This window comes from Hippoglossus hippoglossus, chromosome 7 (genome assembly GCF_009819705.1).
Source record: "Hippoglossus hippoglossus isolate fHipHip1 chromosome 7, fHipHip1.pri, whole genome shotgun sequence".
In the NCBI taxonomy this organism is placed as follows: Eukaryota; Metazoa; Chordata; class Actinopteri; order Pleuronectiformes; family Pleuronectidae; genus Hippoglossus; species Hippoglossus hippoglossus.
The window spans coordinates 27,931,913-27,951,210 of NC_047157.1; the positions used below are offsets into that span (position 1 = coordinate 27,931,913).

General features: G+C 45.4%; 1 protein-coding gene across 3 annotated transcripts; it reads left to right on the top strand.

Annotated features, from left to right (window-relative positions):
• Positions 1-928: 928 nt before the first annotated feature.
• acss2 (acyl-CoA synthetase short chain family member 2) lies at positions 929-19,233 on the top strand. Of its 3 annotated transcripts, XR_004614486.1 has the most exons (20): positions 929-1,611; positions 2,412-2,607; positions 7,242-7,333; positions 7,575-7,678; positions 7,766-7,838; positions 8,832-8,907; positions 9,287-9,398; positions 10,105-10,152; positions 12,344-12,481; positions 12,619-12,789; positions 13,582-13,715; positions 14,269-14,401; positions 14,618-14,674; positions 14,818-14,898; positions 14,994-15,102; positions 15,811-15,879; positions 16,447-16,623; positions 16,878-16,952; positions 17,305-18,788; positions 18,821-19,233. XR_004614486.1 is itself a non-coding variant. In XM_034591190.1 (19 exons), the coding sequence occupies exons 1-19, from the start codon at positions 1,485-1,487 to the stop codon at positions 17,430-17,432; spliced, it is 2,097 nt and encodes a 698-aa protein (XP_034447081.1). In that variant the 5' UTR covers positions 971-1,484; the 3' UTR covers positions 17,433-17,912. The 3 variants fall into 3 exon arrangements, 2 of the variants coding, with proteins under 2 accessions (XP_034447081.1, XP_034447082.1); XM_034591190.1 differs by lacking the exon at positions 18,821-19,233 and having other exon boundaries at positions 971-1,611; positions 10,108-10,152; positions 17,305-17,912; XM_034591191.1 differs by lacking the exons at positions 10,105-10,152; positions 18,821-19,233 and having other exon boundaries at positions 971-1,611; positions 17,305-17,912.
• Positions 19,234-19,298: the final 65 nt, after the last annotated feature.

Sequence of the window (19,298 nt, forward strand, 5' to 3'; positions counted from 1 at the left end):
TATTTAATATGTTTCGACTGTTCGGGTCAGTGATTGTGTGTTTTATTGTCAAAGTGTTAACGAGCTTCGTGAGGAGCTCTCGGTTGCCGTGGGATACGTCGTTATCTCGAGGCCTTGACTCAAATCAGTGGTGACATCACAGTCTGAGGCTCTGACCTCTGACCTTTCCCCTCGTAGCTGTCAGTGTGTTCACTCACCCGAGTGACACTGACTCTCTGATGTTTGTTAAAAATCTGATTAACTCGATTTTCTGGAATCAAGTTTCGTACAAATAATAAAACTGAATTTCCTCGTCAACACAGAATCGTGTTTATTTACTGTTTCTTCTTCACTGAATCTCGTCTCCTACAATTATGAATCAGTTCAGTCAAAGCACATTTAAAACAGCTGTCAATCAAAAGATGCTTTAAAGAGAATTTGAATTACATTGAAATGATAAACAAATAACTAACACAAACTGAACTGACAACAAATTATTAGTATTAGAAAAATCTAAGAAAATATTTCTCAATGGATTTGCCACATTTTTACTGTGTGTGTGTGTGTTTGTGTGTTTGTGTTTGTGTGACGCCAATGGACTGAATTTTAATTAATATTTTAAATATGTCATCAGCAATTTTACGTTAGAAATACGTTGGTGTGAAAACTTCCTAAAACTCTCAAAGTGTTGTCCTGAAGAGTCCTGAAGAATCCCTTATGGTGACTTTGACATGTTTCATTAAATTACATTTCCTTCATCCAACAGGCAGAACCAATGTAAGATAGATAAATAGATATTTCATAGATTCTGTATTTTATACATTTATTTCAAAGTTGTGTAATAACAAGTGTTTGTTTCCTGAAACATTTGCTTTTACGGGAAACGCCTGAACGCAACAATCGTGTGAATTCTGGGTTTTACCAGCGGCACGTGAACGCCCCCTGAGCTGTGATTGGCTGCTGCTGGAGTTGAGACAAAGAAGAAGAAGCAGCAGCAGCGGAGACGGTCCGCTCCAGTGAAACTCCAGGAAACTCCCAGTAACCGCCCAGTAACTCCCAGTTACCTCCCAGTTCGGACTGGACACTGCATCTTCACCAACATCTCACTCTGTTCAAGAAGAAGCAACACGTCTCCGTCCTTCTCCTCCGCTGCAGCTGCACTGAGCTAGCTTAGCCTGTTAGCTTAGCCGGACACCGTGTGTGTGTGTGCGCGTGCGTGCGTGCGTGCAGGACTTCAGCTCCAGACCAGAACCCACTGACCCGGAGCTGCAGCAGAACCGACCCGGACTTCACTGCACTGCACGCGAGGCCTCCAGCGTCGGTGTGTGCACGCGGAGTTTAAAGTGAAGTCGCGCTGCAGAAGCCGGAAGTGTGGATGAGCTCTGCTGCTAGCATCGTGCTAGCTGCACCGCTTCATTGTGCTGCTCCGGCGGGGGAAGTGTCCGTGTGTCAGAGCCCTGCTCCGGCAGCAGATCTCTCTCTCATCGTGGTGAAGAGGCACCGACATGATTCCCGACAAAGCCCCGAAGGAAGACGTCTTCTACGGGTCTGCTGACCTGAAGAAGGAGGCTCACGTCCCCAGCTTCGACAGATACAAGGAGCTGTACGCGAGCTCCATCGAGCGGCCCGACGGTGAGTCCCTGCCCGGCCCCGGCCCCGGCTGCCCGGCTGTATCCACACAGCCTGACCCGGCACCGACTAACATGTCCACATACCCGGGGAACAGATCCGCTGTTAGCCGGGAGCACGAAGCGTGTGGTGGTTAGAGGTGTGAGTCCCAGTGAGTCCAGTGACTCCCAGTGAGTCCCAGTGAGTCCAGTGACTCCCAGTGAGTCCCAGTGAGTCCCAGTGACTCCCAGTGGGAGAGGAGCAGCAGAACCCTCCTGAGACCATCAGGATGAACCACTCATCACTTCCTCTGTCACATTAAACCTGCTCATTAACCCACAGGGAGCGTGACACTGTGCGTGTCTTCATTCTGACACTGCTCTGGGGGGGGGGGGGGGCAGGTCATTTCTGTTCATACCAGTGACCTGCGGAGAAACCAGTGTTTAGCGGGACGGACACATTTCTTACATCACATTCAAATTTCATTTAAAAAAGGAATGACAGTGTGTGAAGTGTGTGGCTACTGAGCTGACTGTTGAATGACTCTAATAACGAGAGGAAACCATGACTCAACAGTTAATGCCAGAATATATTTATACTCTGATACAGCAGCGTGATCACCCATCACTTTACAACTTAGACCAGAGTCCAGAAGAAGCTCGAGGCCTCGTGCACACGAACACATGCAACCCTTTGCTGTTTGTGTGTAATCAGCACTTATAAGTCGCTTCTGTGCAACAGCCTCGTGCACGTTTCCACTTTATTAACGTGTTCATCATTTCACCCTGAGCGGCGCCGCTCTCTAATCGCTCTCTGTCCTGCAGAGTTCTGGGGAGACATCGCCAAAGACTTCTTCTGGAAGACCAAACACACGGGTCCGTTCCTCGAGTACAACTTCGACGTGACCAAAGGAGAAATCTTTGTGAAGTGTATGGAAGGAGCCTCCACCAACATCAGCTACAACCTGCTGGACCGCAACGTGCACGAGAGGAAGCTGGGCGATCGAGTGGCCTTCTACTGGTGAGAGTGTGTGTGTACGTGTGTGTACGTGTGTGTACGTGTGTGTACGTGTGTGTACGTGTGTGTACGTGTGTGTACGTGTGCTCTTTGTATTCAACCCTGTGTGTGTTCACAGAGGCAGCGCCCCCCCCCCCCCTTCACAAACTGATCATGAATGGAGCTTCAGTCGTCCTCTCTCCATTGTCTTTCCCGTTGTCTCACATTCCTCCTCTCATTCTTTCCGTCTCCTCTGTCTCTTCCTCCTCAGTCTCTGCTCATCTCATAAACGTATCAGTGTAAATAAGTGAAATCTTTTCATCGTGACTAATCAGTTTTCTATGTTAGATTTCAAAAGCACGTGTCAACAGATCTGCAGCATCATTTTCTTCATGGACACAGTCCTGCTCAAATCTTTTAATTTAAGCCTCTTGGCTGATGTCGTTGTTTTCTGGAAACATTGAACTTGTTCCTGCTTCTTTTCATCATCCTCCTCTTTTACCCACATTCGCTCTCAAGTTCTGTCCCTCGAGCTTTTCTGCCTCTTCATCTTTGTGTCACTGACGTGTGCTGCACTCCGCTCTGCCCCGGGCTTCTAGGCCGAGGTTATTCAGGGAGGTTGTGTCATCGCTGTGGATGAGCTGAATTCTACGATGGGGGGGCTGACAGGAAAAGTTTAGTTGATGAAATAATTTAAATTGTAGTCCAAAGTAATATAGTCTCTGCAGGGAGAAGAAGGAATCTGGTCTTGACGGATAGAAAACTGTAAATAGTGTGATCATTGGTTATTAAAAGTAATTTTCAAGCATGAATTCCCCACATTTGCTTGTTTCAGTTTTGTGGGTGGATAATTTCATAAAGACTTAAATCATGCTGCTGATTTAAAGAGTCATAGATTTAAACGTTTTGTGAATTACTATGAGACGTGACTGTTCTTATCAGAGCTGTTTGCAGACCTTGTGGGTGTGGCCTGATAACAGAGTACAGTAGGTCACTGTGTTCCGCCTCCTTTCAGACGGTTTCTAAATGTGTGTCGACAGACTCAAGGTTAAAGATGTGCTGAGTCACATCACCAAGAGACAACGATGTCAAATCTGTGTTATATAGCCATCCACTTATTAGGTTAAACTATTATCACCCAGTCTCCAAATTCCAAGTAAGAATGCCGTCCGAGTCAAAGTCAGTCGTCACCGCTCAAGTTCACGACCTGAATATCAGGACACTGCTACGTGCCGAGGGGTTGGGCTGGAAATCAAATGTCACTCCAGGCTCGTTTACCGATGCCACAACAAATAGGACAAGACTCAGTAAGAGATGGACAGATATCGTGAGACAGGACAAGCTTCTCCTCCCAAAACAAGAAAGTAAAGTAACACTGTGATGTAATAAAGTGACAAATACCCTGATGTTCATTTCACAACTGTGGTTTTCTCTGAGCTTTACCACATGTGTTGCAAAAGATAACGTTTGACCTGATCCGGAGCCGAAGGACAAAACATTTATTCAAACAAAGAGCTTGTGTAGCTCACTGTCAGATTTGTATCAGCTACTGTACCTGCACTGCTCCACCGTGCAGAGAACCTGCAGCGAGGTCACGTACGAAGAATAGAATCAAACTAAAACATACCACACCATAATTAAATGTCTCTTTGCTTTGCCTCTGAGCAAACATAGGATGATGTGACAGCAAATATAGGATGGTTGAATAAAACTTATTTTTTTCTTTTTTAAGTCAAACAAACTTAACACAATTAAATGTGAATCTGAGCCCGTCTGCAGAAGCCGTGTTGAGTCGGGGGTGTGGGTACTTGGAGCGGCTCATTCTGCAATGAATCACCCCGCGTTAATCCTGACATGTCAGTGACCCATCGCGTTATGATCCATCTGATGTTTCTACTCACACCAACGTGCTACCATCGTTTGTCTTGTGTGCTTTGTCTGACGGCCTCAATGTGAACAACACAGCAGCTCAGATATCAGGTTGGAAATGATTATGAAGGTCAGAGCTTTATCCTCGTGTCGGGATTCAGTGAATGCAACTCCCAACTGGGTCACAGAGACCTTTCAGCTCCGCCACTACTAACTCCAAAAATACACTCTTAAAGAAACATTAGGCACTCTGGATGCACACACACACACACACACACACACACACACACACACACACACTCACACACACTCTCTTTTTCTGGATCACTGAACCACTTCAGCTCGAGCAGAAAGAATCTCCCCTCGCAGCTGCTGAACCAGGAAGATTTTACAGTCTTTGTTTCTCTCAAAGGTTTCTTTTTGTATTTGGCTGGAAACCAATAGAAAGTGAGGTGTGTGTGTGTGTGTGTGTGTGTGTGTGTGTGTGTGTGTGTGTGTGTGTGTGTGTGTGTGTGTGTGTGTGTGTGTGTGTGTGTGTGTGTGTGTGTGTGTGTGTGTGTGTGGCCATTTGAGGAATAAATGAGAAAGAAGGTTCAGAAAAAACATGACAATGTTTGGCTGGATTTGACCTTAAAGGTTCAGTGTGTAGAATTTAGTGACATCTAGTGGTAAAGTGTCATGTTGCAGCCTATGTAAATATAAAGTATGTAAATATAAAGTATGTAAATATAAAGGTCTCATTCTAGGGTAAAGAACAATTCATAGAACCTCGATGAAACAAGTGAAAACATCACTAAGGATTATTTGATATAATCGATCCTTTCAGCTAAATGTCACATGATGACTCACAGGAACAACTCCTTTGTTTCATGGTTGTGTCACTGAACCAGTAAACCTGAGACTGACTGGTCTGTGAACTGGTTTAGTTTCTACTGGTCCTCGACTCTTCTTCTTTATTCTCGCTCCTCTCTTCAACACTGTTGGTCTCTATCAGCTGTTTCACTGATTCTTTGTTCAGGACTGAATGTCTAGAAAATGTTCAGATTTGAATCTGGGGGCATTAGGTTGTCCAACTAATCACTCGTCCAAATTAAAGCTTGACCGAGATGCTTTCAGTCATGAACTGAACTGGACATGTCCTCTCATCGTCCAGAACTCGGGGTTGAACAACAGAGGTAGAGGAGGCAGAGCAGGCAGAGCAGGTAGAGGAGGCAGAGCAGGCAGAGGAGGCAGATGAGGCAGAGCAGGCAGAGGAGGCAGAGCAGACAGATGAGGTAGAACAAGGCAGAGGAGGCAGAGCAGGCAGATGAGGTAGAACAAGGCAGAGGAGGCAGAGCAGGCAGATGAGGTAGAACAAGGCAGAAGAGGTAGAGGAGGCAGAGCAGGCAGAGGAGGCAGAGCAGGCAGAGGAGGCAGGAGGCAGAGCAGGCAGAGGAGGCAGGAGGCAGAGCAGACAGAGGAGGCAGAGCAGGCAGAGGAGGTAGAGCAGGCAGAGGAGGTAGAGGAGGCAGAACAAGGCAGAGGAGGTAGAACAAGGCAGAGGAGGCAGAGGAGGCAGAGCAGACAGATGAGGCAGAGCAGACAGAGCAGACAGATGAGGCAGAGCAGACAGAGCAGGCAGAGCAGACAGAGCAGACAGAGGAGGTAGAGGAGGTAGAGCAGGCAGAGGAGGTAGAACAAGGCAGAGCAGGCAGAGGAGGCAGAGGAGGTAGAGGAGGTAGAGCAGGCAGAGGAGGCAGAGGAGGTAGAACAAGGTAGAGCAGGCATAGGAGGTAGAGCAGGTAGAGGAGGTAGAGGAGGTAGAGGAGGCAGAGCAGACAGAGCAGGCAGAGGAGGTAGAGCAGGCTCAGCAGGCTCAGCTACTTTCCCGTCACTTACACTTCCTCCTCTGTCTCAACGACACGGAAACAAGACAGAAATATCTCCACTCTGGTTGCAGGCGCGTTTGTTTGGTAAAACTTCAGCACAGTTGTGAAACTCTACACGTCTCAACTTTCCAGATTTTCACAACAGAGAATCATCCTGGACATTTGAGGAACTGAGTGCACTTTTTATTTCAACACACACACACACTCACTCTCACACACACACACACTCACACACTCAGGAGTAAGAACTTAACATTAAAACCATTATCTGGCGAACGGACAGAGAAGTGAATGAGTCGTGACAGCTCTGCCTCGCTGAGCGTTGTCCTGCTCATCTCTGAGCCGTGTCCTGCTCGTCTCTGAGCCGTGTCCTGCTCGTCTCTGAGCCTTGTCCTGCTCGTCTCTGAGCGTCACAGTCGACAAACTGAAGCACATGATGGACACTTGGTGACGGAGGGAGGGAGGCTGGCGGAGAACAGGCAATTCTGTCCCAATTCTGTCAGATTCTGATGCATTGATCCAGGAACATGAATATGAATTCAGCAGGTTTTTATAAAGATGGCTTCTACGTGAGAGATTAGAAAAGAGCAGTCGCTTGTTAATCCTCCCAAAAATCATTCATTAACCGTAATCCAGGTAAAGTTTCAAATAAGCAGGATGTAGATTCTCTGTCCTGTCGCTCCGATGTTTCCTCACAGATCCGTGATCCGGGAGGTTCAGGGCTCTTGAGTCGTGGGAAACGTTTCTGACTCTAAACTCTGCACAGTGTTTAATGAGCTCAGAGTGAGAGAGCGTTTTGAATAAGGGGGAAAACCCATCTCCTGATATTAATAATAATCGTGTTCTCTAACTTGTTTGTTTCATGGTGTGATGAGAGGAGGAGCCGCTCTGTTTCTTCATGTGTCCTCCTGTTCACCTCAGGGAAGGAAACGAGCCTGGTGATGAGCTGACGGTGACGTACACAGAGCTGCTGCAGAGGGTCTGTCAGTTCGCCAACGTCCTGAAGTCTCAGGGTAGGTGACCGCCCCCTGGTTCACAGCTGAACGGTCAACGCACCGCTGGGTCGAATCCCTGCAGATTCACACACTGACCTGATGAAACAGACTCATCGTGACCTCACTAATCCACATTAGAGATTTGTCTTTGTAGAATTCTGTGTTTTACTTTATTCAATTTCCTGGTTTATTGGTGTTTAATTCATGTTGTGAGTGACGGAGTAAAGTCGGTGAAAGTCTCGTCTGTGTTTCTCTGCAGGCGTGAAGAAGGGCGACCGTGTGTCCATCTACATGCCCATGGTGGTGGAGCTGGTGGTCGCCATGTTGGCCTGTGTCCGCATCGGAGCCGTGCACTCCATCGTGGTGCGTTCTCCGTGAGCACATGACAGACGTGTGAGCAGCACATCGGCGTGTGGAAGACGGGTGTTAACTCTGTTGTGCTGTGTCCAGTTCGCAGGTTTCTCTGCTGAGTCTCTGTGTGAGAGGATCATGGACTCGCAGTGTTCACTGCTCATCACTGCAGGTCAGTGGAAGAGAGCAGGTCCACAGGGAGATGTTGGTCAGGTCCAACCTACCTGCAGATCAGACACAACACACTTCCACAAAGACCTGGAGGACCCACTGGTTCTGACCTGTGTCGTCATGTGTGAACAACATATTGTGTTTAACACTTTACAACATTTACTAATTATGAGGATCAAAGGAAACGGATCAGGAGTGACAGACGGATAAATAATATGAATATATATAAATAGACATTTAATATCTTAATCATAAAAAGGTCAGATCGTGTTTTGACAAGTTCACTTTACAATCTTCTATTTAGAGCTGATGGTAAAATGATGTTCATTGGTTTATGAGTGATGACATCAGCAACTCTCCGCCCACTTTCCAAGTTGTTGTTGTGACTTGAGGCGGCGTTCACGTAACCAACGAGAGGGCTAGCTCGTTAGCTTCATCGCCGCCATGCAATGCATCCTGGGATAGGCAGGGTCTCTGCTGGCTTTTTAAATCTAAGGCCTTGAATATGTTAAAATATTACGTGTTAGGTCTCAGTCATGCTAATGTTCCCGTAGCATGACTTCCTTCAGGCCCAGGAACCCGGTTTTTGTTTCGGCTTCATGCAGAGTTTGTTTGTTTTTGTTCTTTCTCAACGAAACCAACATTAGCAAACTCATAAAACGACCAACAAGACCCTCGTGGAGCTGATCACTGATCGTCTACCAGGGCCGAGCGGGTCAGAGACACTCCGCAGACTGGGACCAGTAAAGTCTTATTATCTAGAGTCTGGGGAAGGAAACCTGTTTAATCCACTGGGCTAATGGTCTGTGATTAGGAAACACACACACTCAACTTACATCTCTTATATTGTGTTTATTGTTCTCAGACTTTGATTTAAAATGATAAAGAATGTCATTCATATAATATCTACCTTTTCTTTCAGTGTTTAATTTTGCCTCATCACTTTGTGTCTCCTTCTCTTCGTCTGTCGGGTTTTTAAATCTCCATCGCTCAGACGGTTTCTATCGAGGAGACAAGCTGATCAACTTGAAGCTCTTAGCTGACGAAGCACTGCAGAAATGCAGAGACAAGTAAGCCACACACACACACACACACACACACACACACACACACACACACACACACACACACACACACACACACACACACACACACAGGTCGAGTCACATGTACCAATCACAACCTTTAACTTTAAGTTACATCAGACAAACAACTCTTTTCTTTTGTTGTTTTAACTCAATTCCTCTTTCGAGGGTCGAAATGTGTGCCTAGTGGTGGTACTTACACAATATTGTTATTCCTTGTGCTTATTATTATTATTATTATTATTAACAATATGTTTGGTTAAGCTTTAGCAGCATTTTAACAGAGTTTACCTGCGTTTAAAAACCCACATGTACCTGCTAAAAGAGCGATAAGACAATCTTGTCCCTGTGTCTGTCTCTGCAGGGGTTTCCCATTGCACAAGTGCATTATGCTGAGACACTTGTCCAAAGAGGCAGAGGAGACGTCTCTGGGTTCTCAGTCTCCTCCAGCCAAACGACCCTGTCCTGATCTGCAGGTAAACAACAAGTGAGAAACCACAAAGGCAGTTGAATCTCATCTGTAAATCATCCCATCGTAAAACCCTTATAATACATCTGTGATGTGTGAGGTCCGATCCTCCAGAGAAGAAACCATGTGAAGCCGTCACCAGCATGGAAACATCACGAAAACGTCTCAGACTAACTAGACGTTTACACGTGAGCTGTGTTAGCTGTGCTTAGTTTACTTCATCTCGAGTCAGAGTAACCTCGGCCTTCGTGCCCGTCATTGAGCGTTCGGCCTGAAGCCCCCCCCCCCCGAGAGTCGAACCATCCGTAGGGTCGCAGACAGAAAACGTCTGTCAGTCGTTAGCGTCGCACCAACTCTTCGCTGGTCTGCGTCTTTTCATGGGATTCATTCACAATGAGACAAAGATTTAAACTGAGATTCATTTATCTCAATAAACAGTTTGATTTCTCTGAAATTGATGAACTGGGTTCGTCACCAAACTTTTCCTTTTCTGCTTGTATGTTTTCTCTGAAAGATTCAGAAAGTTCGGGTCTTTTCTCTGTGATTTAGTATTTTTTACAATAATCAACCCTTAAACCTGTTAAATCTTTTCTCTCAGTTGGTTTAACCAGTTGGACCCTGCTTGTTTTTCACTTTGGGTTTTAAATAACGAATCTCCCTCATTAACTTCTCCTCCTCCTCCTCCTCCTCCTCCTCTCCTCACTCCTGTCCAGCAGGAGAAACAGACAGGGAGAATAAAGAAAACGCGTCCTGTTCCGCAGGTATTTTCATCCCCTTCTCCCTCCACTGAATCCCCAGAACTTCTGTGTTTGCTTTCTAGACGGGAGTTTCACCCACACACACAATTTACATTTTACTGCTGTAAAAACAGGTAAAAACAATAAATCGAGTTTGAAAGTAAAACTTTAATCCGAACTTTAGTTTATTTGTTAAATAGTATTTTAAATAAATGTCTTGTTGGGACATTTCAATTCAAAATGTAAATTGAACTACATTTTACGATTCAATAATCACAACTTTATGGATTTTACCAAACAGCAGTTTGTTATTCTGGTGATTATTTACAGTTCAGACGACTTTTTGAACATGACAAATTATCTTTCTCGAATTTAGAATAAAATAATTTGCCAGTCAGCTGAAATCAGAACCAGCTGCTGGTGAATGAAACACAATTACAAAACATGCAATCCAATTAAAAACCACACTTAAAATTTACTGAAATTTCATACAACAGAATTAAATTCTCCTAAATTTGGACAAAGCATCAGGAAAGTGAAAGTGTGGCTCATGTTCTCAAATGTTTGCTGTCGTGTCTGAAGTCATTGGAATAAAATGTAAATTCTGTGTAAGCGTTGGATTAACACAGTTTCCTCATCTGTTGTGAAATCTCTCTGCTGCAGTTTTAACCTCTAACCTCGACTGCACATTGTTGGTGCAGTCGCTCAGTGACCTGTGTTTTCTCTTCTTCAATGCTCCTTCACTTCAGAACTAAACTATATAATAACTTTATATGAATGAAGAGGTGGAGCCCTGTGTTTCTCCTTTCTACGTCTTTCCTGCGTCGCTTCACATCTGGTCACATCTTCTCTGGATTAAACTACAACTTCAGACATTTCCGGGAAAAAATGTCTGTTCATTTCCTGTAGTTAGTGTTTGTGACGCAGCAGCAGCAGGTTGTTGGGTCCGACTCGTTCAAACAGGAACATGTGGGGAACGTCCAGGCGAGGGGCGGAGCCTGTAGAGCAGCAGGGGCGGAGCCTGTAGAGCAGCAGGAGGCCGGACATGACGTATAAACTCTGCTGTGGAAAGATCAGTGTTGTTGTTTACAGCTCATCCACACCGGCGTCGGCCCTCAGCACCAAAAGATCTGGAACCTCCTCGTGTTTCCAAGTGGACGTCTTCGTCTTCTACGTGTACGGCTCCTCTTCTTCATCCTGAGATGTTTGTGTTCTTCCAGTTTCACGTCACGTGTTAGAAACCTCATCAACACGTCCACTCGCTCACTGGGAAGCTTCCACACATTGTCCTGCTGTGTCCTCACATGGACTCACGAGGACATGTTACACACATGTTACCAGGAGGCTGCAGGAGAAGATCCAGAACATGTCCAGAGACACTGACTCTGACATTAGTTCTCACAGACAGAACCTACAGAACATGTGAGGAACATGTGAGGAACATGTGAGGAACATGTCAGGAACATGTCAGGAACGCAGAATGATCTTTAAAAATTGTGACTTCACTTTTGTTATACTACAAGTTTCTTCTCATATTCGAGAGTAAAATCGTAACGAGAAAACAGAACGAACGAATAAAACGATTTTATTTCACAAAGATTAAATCTTTCCCCAGCATTGCTAAAACTGTCGGTATTTTACGTCATATTTTTGTCTTGCGTCATAAACTGTACCTGAGTCAGTTGCTGCTGCCAATCATGACGTCTCAGCCCATTTTATACAATGACTAATTCAAACCAAGCATCAGATCATCATGATAAGATCGAGCTAAAACGACATAAACCATCTTTGACAAACATTCATTTATCGTCCCATCTGCTAACATGGAGTTGGAGGGTTTATGTCCTACACTGCAGTCGGGGGTGTTCCAGATGTTCGGGCTTCACTTTGGTTGTTGTGTTGTCGTCCATCTTTATTTACTGTGTTCAGACAGTAAATGAGCTTCACTGTTTATTCACTGTGACTCGGATCTAAACCTTTCACTCGTTTTGCTCTCTGCTCGTTTGTGTTTATGAAACTAACTTTCTTTCACCTTTGTGTTAAGATGCTAGAAACATTATTCTGTCAAGTCTCTGATTGACAGGACATGTATCGTTAACTGGGTATTTACACGTTTGTCCTCTCTACCCGTCTGTGTGTCTCTGTCTGTTTGACTCCATGTTCGTGTCTCTTCTGTGTGTACGTGCTGTTTGTTGTGTATTAAATGTCCTCCCAGGTCCCGTGGAACCCGGATGTCGACCTGTGTTGGCTCAGTCTGACACGAGGAGCTTCAGACGAGTGTGAACCCGAGTGGTGCGAGTCTGAAGATCCTCTGTTCATCCTGTACACGAGCGGCTCCACCGGCAAACCCAAGGTACAACACACGTGTGACGGAACGCTTCCACAATCTGAGTTCACTGTGTAACTGTCGTTTAAGAGATTCAGATATTCAGGAAACAGCTACATCTAATAAAAATGCTCGTGCTCCTCGTGCTCTGCTCTCGTCCGCAGGGAGTTCTTCACACAGTCAGCGGCTACATGCTCTACACCGCCACCACCTTTAAACTGGTGTTCGACCACCAGCCCGATGATGTTTACTGGTGCACGGCCGACATCGGCTGGATCACCGGACACTCCTACATCACCTACGGCCCTCTGGCCAACGGCGCCACCAGTGTGCTGGTGAGACTGGGATGACTCAACTTCCTGTTTTTACAAAACTTCAGCCAACTTGGCCGACGGCCGCTCTATTGTGATTTCATCCACGATGCACTGCAACTAAAGAATCCTCACAAACAGGAAACTTAACATTTCAAGTCACTTTAAATACATTCATCCTATAATTTAGATTTAGAGTTTTCTATTTATTACAACCAGCTGATCTCTGGGGTTCAACATTCTTACGTTTCTGCTCGACTAACATAACTAATTATTCATTCATCTTTTTATTGAGCAGAGAATCTGTGTTAGTCAACTTTGCCTCTAAAGGTTTCTGTGGAAACGGGAGCTGCTCTCCGCTCATAAACCATCTCCCTGTTAAGATGAGATAGATCTGTTGATCCCACACAAGGGAAAGAGCAGCAGCAGCTTCCAGACCTGCAGCTTCCAGACCTGCAGCTTCCAGACCTGCAGCTTCCAGACCTGCAGCTTCCAGACCTGCACTGAGCTCCAGATAATCTCCGGACATTCTCCAGAAGGGCTGCATGGAGTTTTTTTATATCCAGATTATATCAGAATGGGAGAAAAGCTCAGGAGATTATCCAGAAGAGAGTAGATGTGTTGATGTTAATACAGAGAATGTGAAAATAACCTTACAGTAAAGATGTCGGCATTATGCTGAGTCACAATGAGTGATGACATCACTCTAGATGAAGCTCATTGGTCAAGGAAACAGCAGGGCGTCGAACCCATCACTCAAAGAAACCAGGGATCTGATCTAACTTCACATTAAACCTGGTTTTGTTCTGCTTGCAGTTTGAGGGTCTGCCCACTTACCCTGACGTGAGCCGCATGTGGGAGATTGTGGACAAATATCATGTGACCAAGTTCTACACGGCTCCGACCGCCATCCGGCTGCTGATGAAGTACGGCAGCGAGCCGGTGCAGAAGTGAGTCTCTTCGTCTCAGTTTGATCCACGTCCTCGTCCGGTTGTGTTTTAAATCAGCATTTCAAATCAGGTGATACATATTTGCGTTTCCATTAGTATAAAACACTCGTCAGCTTAGAATCAAAGTGAGTTCATGGTTATGGTTATTCATGAATATAAGAAAATATGTATCATCACATTTAACAGCATTTGAGATGTTAAAGATTTATTTTATTCACTTTTATTCACACTCCGTGTCACCAGGTTAGTGACTGAGTTATAACGTGAACGTTAGATCTTCAACGTGTGGAAAGTTCTGCAGCTTTGTTCCAAATTTCACTCGAGGAAGAACAGAGTAGACGTTGGTAACTAAAGGTCAAAGGTCAAGTTGTCGTCTTATTGACCTCTTGAACGTGACATTTTGCTGTCGGGGAATTTCTTCAGATTTCCACAAACCTTCTCCTGGATCCAAAGATGAAGGTCCGTCCGACCTCCTGTTTTGGTAAAATGAGATTTATCAGGTCCACATCACGGAGGCAGTTTTAATGGCTTCTCGCTCTGTCTCTGTCGGCAGGTATAAGAGAGACTCCCTCAAGATTTTGGGCACCGTGGGGGAGCCCATCAACCCTGAGGCCTGGCACTGGTACTACACTGTGGTGGGGGAGAGGAGGTGTCCTATAGTCGACACCTTCTGGCAAACGGAAACTGTAAGTTTAAAGAAACTAAGAACAACATCCACAGTCTATAAGGAAACCTTTAGCCGAGTCTTTTCGAGTTGTTTTGTGAAACGAGCGTGACGAACGTTTGTCCTGTTACTTCCTCACTGAGAGCAGGTGACGGACTGTGAGGTGTGGCTCCCCCTGCTGGAGAGACAGTTCAACGACACTGGGTGGGATATAAACCATTTCCTGTGTCTCTTTCAGGGCGGACACGTGTTGACTCCTCTTCCTGCAGCCACACCCATGAAACCTGGATCTGCTGTGAGTAAAAGACATGGGGTCATGATTGACAGCTGGGATGTGTCGGCTCCCCGGCTTCTGATGACGTCACCAGCACGAGCTGACGCACGTTTCCTGTGTATTTTGGTTCAATTTCCTCAAATTGTGTCGTTTCTGTCCTCCAGACGTTCCCGTTCTTCGGAGTGGTGCCTGCCATCTTGAATGAGTCAGGAGAGGAGCTGGAGGGGCCGAGTGAAGGATACCTGGTCAGGACCTTTATTATCAAACCAGTATGTTTTCCCAGGATCACGCTGGTGTCCAGTCTCACGGGTTGACGGCTCCGTGTTCCTCTTCCAAACAGGTGTTCAAACAGCCGTGGCCCGGTGTGATGAGAACGGTGTTCGGAAACCAGCAGAGGTTTGAAACCATTTACTTCAAGAAGTTCCCAGGATACTACGTCACCGGAGACGGTGAGAGAGGAAGACGAGTCAGAGGACATCTCACAGTCAGATCTGATTTCACTGTTTATCTGTAGTTTAAAGATTCAGGAAACAGGAACAGCAGCATCGAATAAAAACCGTTGGTGGGGATATGGCATATGGCATATAGCATTTTCTCTGTAGGAAGTTAGATTTTGCAGGGACCGAACTTTTTTTTACCCTCAACAAAAGTTCCTGCTTGGGGGTGGGTGTACTTTCCAAATTGGTCATTTTATTTAGTATTATATTAGCTCTCGTTGCTTCTCTATAAACTCGTCTGCAAAACAGAAAGTCCCGATGAGCAGCCGCTCGATGTGAGTCCCCGTCTTGTTGATGCAGTGTCGCCTGTTCCTCGTTTTCTGTCGTAGAATCGTCTGCATTGCGACCACCAGACATTCAGCTCATTTGCCTGAAGTAGATCCTGAAGATCTGAAGGAACCTTCAGTTCCTTTAACCAGTGGAAACTTCTTCTGCCTGTGATTAAGACACGATAATATGAAGACTGAGGTGGAATCTCAGCCTGTGTTGGAGCTGCTGTTTACAATTGTGTCTGTAGAAAAAGAAAGATGCAAATCATATACAATGTAAATAGATGTAGGCCATTTTATCAGAAATCCTAAGAATAGAAGAACCTCCCACTCACCCTAGTGGCTATTAGGAGTCATGGCAGTCTGTTGGAATGACGCTCTCATCCCACAGGTTGCCGTAGAGACAAGGACGGTTACTACTGGATCACAGGGCGGATCGACGACATGCTGAACGTCTCAGGTCAGACTCCTGTTGGCTCCGTGAGCCACCGAAGACCTGCAACATATTCAGTTTTATAAAAAGCCTCCAACTGGTCTTCACTTGTTGTTAGGAGGCAATTAATCAATCAGTCGATCAAAAGAGAATTGATCCTTCATTGTTCTGAGGATCTGAGTCTGAAGCTTCATGTGTTTGATCTGTTTGGTTTCACTTTGTAATTTACCCTTCATCTGGTTGCTATGGTAACATGAGGATGGTACCACTACCAGCATCAGCACCTTCAGGCGCAGTACTCTACAGTACTACACAGTACTACACAGTACTACAGTACTACACACTAGTTCAAATGCACCAAGTGAACGACATTGTAGTTCAAACATATCGTCGGAGGTGAAGACTTCTTCTTCTTCTACTGTTTAATTCTGTCTCTACTTCCTGTGATTGGTCCAAAAGTCCAAACTATCCAGCAAAGTGTTTTCAGTGCAAACCAACAGAACCAGGTTCAGTTTGATCCCGACCCAGAACTCCTCTTCTGGTCGGACATCCTCCTTGTTCTGGTAAACCCGTTGATTCCATCTCCTCCTTCAGGTCACTTGTTGAGCACAGCGGAGGTGGAGTCGGCGCTGGTGGAGCACGAGGCTGTCGCCGAGGCCGCCGTGGTGGGCCGACCACACCCTGTCAAAGGAGAGAGCCTCTACTGCTTCGTAACACTCAACGATGGACTGACGTTCAGCCGCACGCTAGAGGCAGAACTCAAACAACAAGGTGCGTAAGCATGGAGGTGTTTTACTGAGAGTTGTCGTTGGAGGACGAGCTTCTCCAACAGCTTTTAAGATCATCTGGGGACAAATAGGATCCGATTCTCCAGCACAGATGAACCAACATTTAGATCTGTGAGGAGAAGAGCTTCTTTTAAGATTCATGAAACAGGTTTTTGTGTCTCACATTTGCAGCATCTGTAAGAAACAGCGCGATGTGGAAGTTACAGTCTGATGTCCTTTGTGTTTGGTGTTTCACAGTGAGGGAGAAGATCGGCGCCATCGCCACACCGGACTTCATCCAGAACGCCCCGGGACTCCCCAAGACCCGATCAGGTCAGTTCACAGGAATTAGAAATCAAGGACGGATGAGGAAGAAGAGTGCTGCTTCACTGCTGCTGCACGTGTGGACAAAGAGAAATCTTCAGTTCAGTTGGATCAAGTGACAGAACAACAGCGTAACGTTTCCTCATTGAAGAACAAGGCTCGTGTTATAGATGTTGCATCACTTGTGTAAACCTGTAAAACTCCCTCAAAGCAAACTGTGGGTCTGCATTTTTTATATTAAAATAGGAAACTGTAAAATAAAGAAGTTTCTTAAAAGCGCACAGTGCTTATTTTAGACTCTTTCACACTCTTTCTTTCTGTTCTTGTCATCACCATATTCCCCTCTTCTCTCTCTCTGCAGGAAAGATCATGCGGCGGTTGCTTCGCAAAATCGCCTGCGATGAACGGGACCTGGGGGACATCTCCACGCTGGCCGACTCCTCGGTCGTCGAGCAGCTCTTCCAGAACAGATGCGGCGCCGGCGTGTGACGACCTCAGGGATCCTCGCTCCGACGGCGGCTGCACAACGACGGCCACAAACTTAACAATGGACGAAGAAGAAGCAGGACAAGAGGAGGAGGAGGAGGAGGAGGAGGAGGAGGGATTCTTTGAACTCGGTCTTGGCTTGATGACAACCTCTAGCTCCTGCTCAGCACGTATTTAACATGACGACACATCATCGTATATTTCACATCACAGATTTGAACAGGTTGGATGAAATGTGTCCAGAAGGTGACAGAGATGCTGCTGTTAGAAATAACCAGTGAGAAGCTAGAGGTTGTTTGTGGGTAAGACCGTCCTGCAGTGGGACGCTGCTGGAGGCGGAGTCTTGTTTTATCCTCGTGTTTTAGCCAATAATACGCAGCAATATGTTAACGTGTAACTGCTCAGTCAAAGCATAGATCCAGGGCTCGTCCGACAGATGTGGTTAAAGACGAGTTTCTAGAGCGGAATAAGACTCGTGTGAAGTTTAACGTTTCTCCAACAAGTCTCCTCCCCTCGCTCGACGCCATCGTCCTGTTCTTTACACGGAGGATTTGCTTCATTTGAAAACGCTTCATTTTAATTTCTATTGTAATTTTTTAATGTAGATTTGTGTCTTGTGTTTGGAGGTTTGAGGATCTTTTCTGTTTGTGCGTCCGCACGTTCGTCGCTCGTACGTTTTCTTCTTCAGTTTTTTTAATGGTATTTGGAGGATCTGGTGAAAACAGCAGAAAGAGCTTCACGCGGCTCAGGAACCGAAACGCTCGTTAACCAACCAGGGAAGATGTTATCGATATAAGTCCTTTACATTGAGCCTGAATCAAAGGGAACATTTGAATATTCAAGATCTTTTTTATTAAAGAATCATGTCAGAGGAAAAAACTGATGTGTGTCTGTCACCATGAAAAACCAGCAACATACTTTCCATCGTTCAGCAGCCTCCTCCCGTCGGAGACTGAGTCTGGTAAATCAAAATGTAGAAGAAAGAAAACTGCTCACAAATGAAATGTGTCCTCAAGAAAAGAAAAAGGCTTCATTAAACCTCCAGCTCGTTAGTGCATCTGTTTCCCATCGGCTTGTTCTACCTGAGATCTTCATCTCTGCTGCTGAAACGAGGAGATGCAGCAAATTCTACGACTAAAGGTGTTTCAGTCACTTTCAACAAATTGTAAAAGAAAACAAACGAATTGAGAATATCCGGGTTTTGGATCTGAAGGAATCAGAGGACGTCTCCAGTTCTGGACAATTGTTCTGATGTAATTAAATCAAGTCGACGACTAATGAATCAAAAACAATCCATAGATTAACTGATGTATTAATAGAATAATAATTTTGTCGGACGTTTTGACTTCATTTTCATGAGTCGTCGTTTATCTTTGTTTATGAGTTTAAAGAAAAGACTATCTGGTGCATCATGGGAAATGTTGGCTCCAGTATTTTGAGCTGCTCCAGTTGATCTTGACCTTCGATCACATTGAGTCAGGTGAACCTGAACTCCTGTTAATCTACACTTGATGCTCCAGATTATCACCAGATTAAATCCTTCATCTGTTTTTGTCATGAAAATGTAAGTCCAGGTGATTCTGGTGTGAAAAGTCTTTTCCTCTGCAGACGTCTGTGGTTTGAGTGAAGTTCGAGAGAAGCGGTGGAGCTGGTGGATGTAGAAACTCGTTTCTGTCTCTAATGTTAAAAAGTGCAGCTGCTTGTTTGATTCTCATGTTTTTCTTGTGTAATAAGTCGAGACACTTGCTCTGTTCATCTTGTTTTCATTTCTCTGTGTCGAGCAGTAAAAGGACGTGACCTCTGACCCTCTGTCTCCGCCTCTTTCTTTATCACTCATGAAGAGCTCCACGTCTTTCAGACCCATCAGCT

Bases quoted from the DNA above. Each gene is read 5' to 3' on its own strand.
- acss2 (XM_034591190.1), top strand. From the start codon at position 1,485: ATGATTCCCGACAAAGCCCCGAAGGAAGACGTCTTCTACGGGTCTGCT. The intron at 7,679-7,765 runs GTGCGTTCTCCG...TGCTGTGTCCAG, and splicing joins GAGCCGTGCACTCCATCGTG to TTCGCAGGTTTCTCTGCTGA. The intron at 14,402-14,617 runs GTAAGTTTAAAG...TGTCTCTTTCAG, and splicing joins CCTTCTGGCAAACGGAAACT to GGCGGACACGTGTTGACTCC.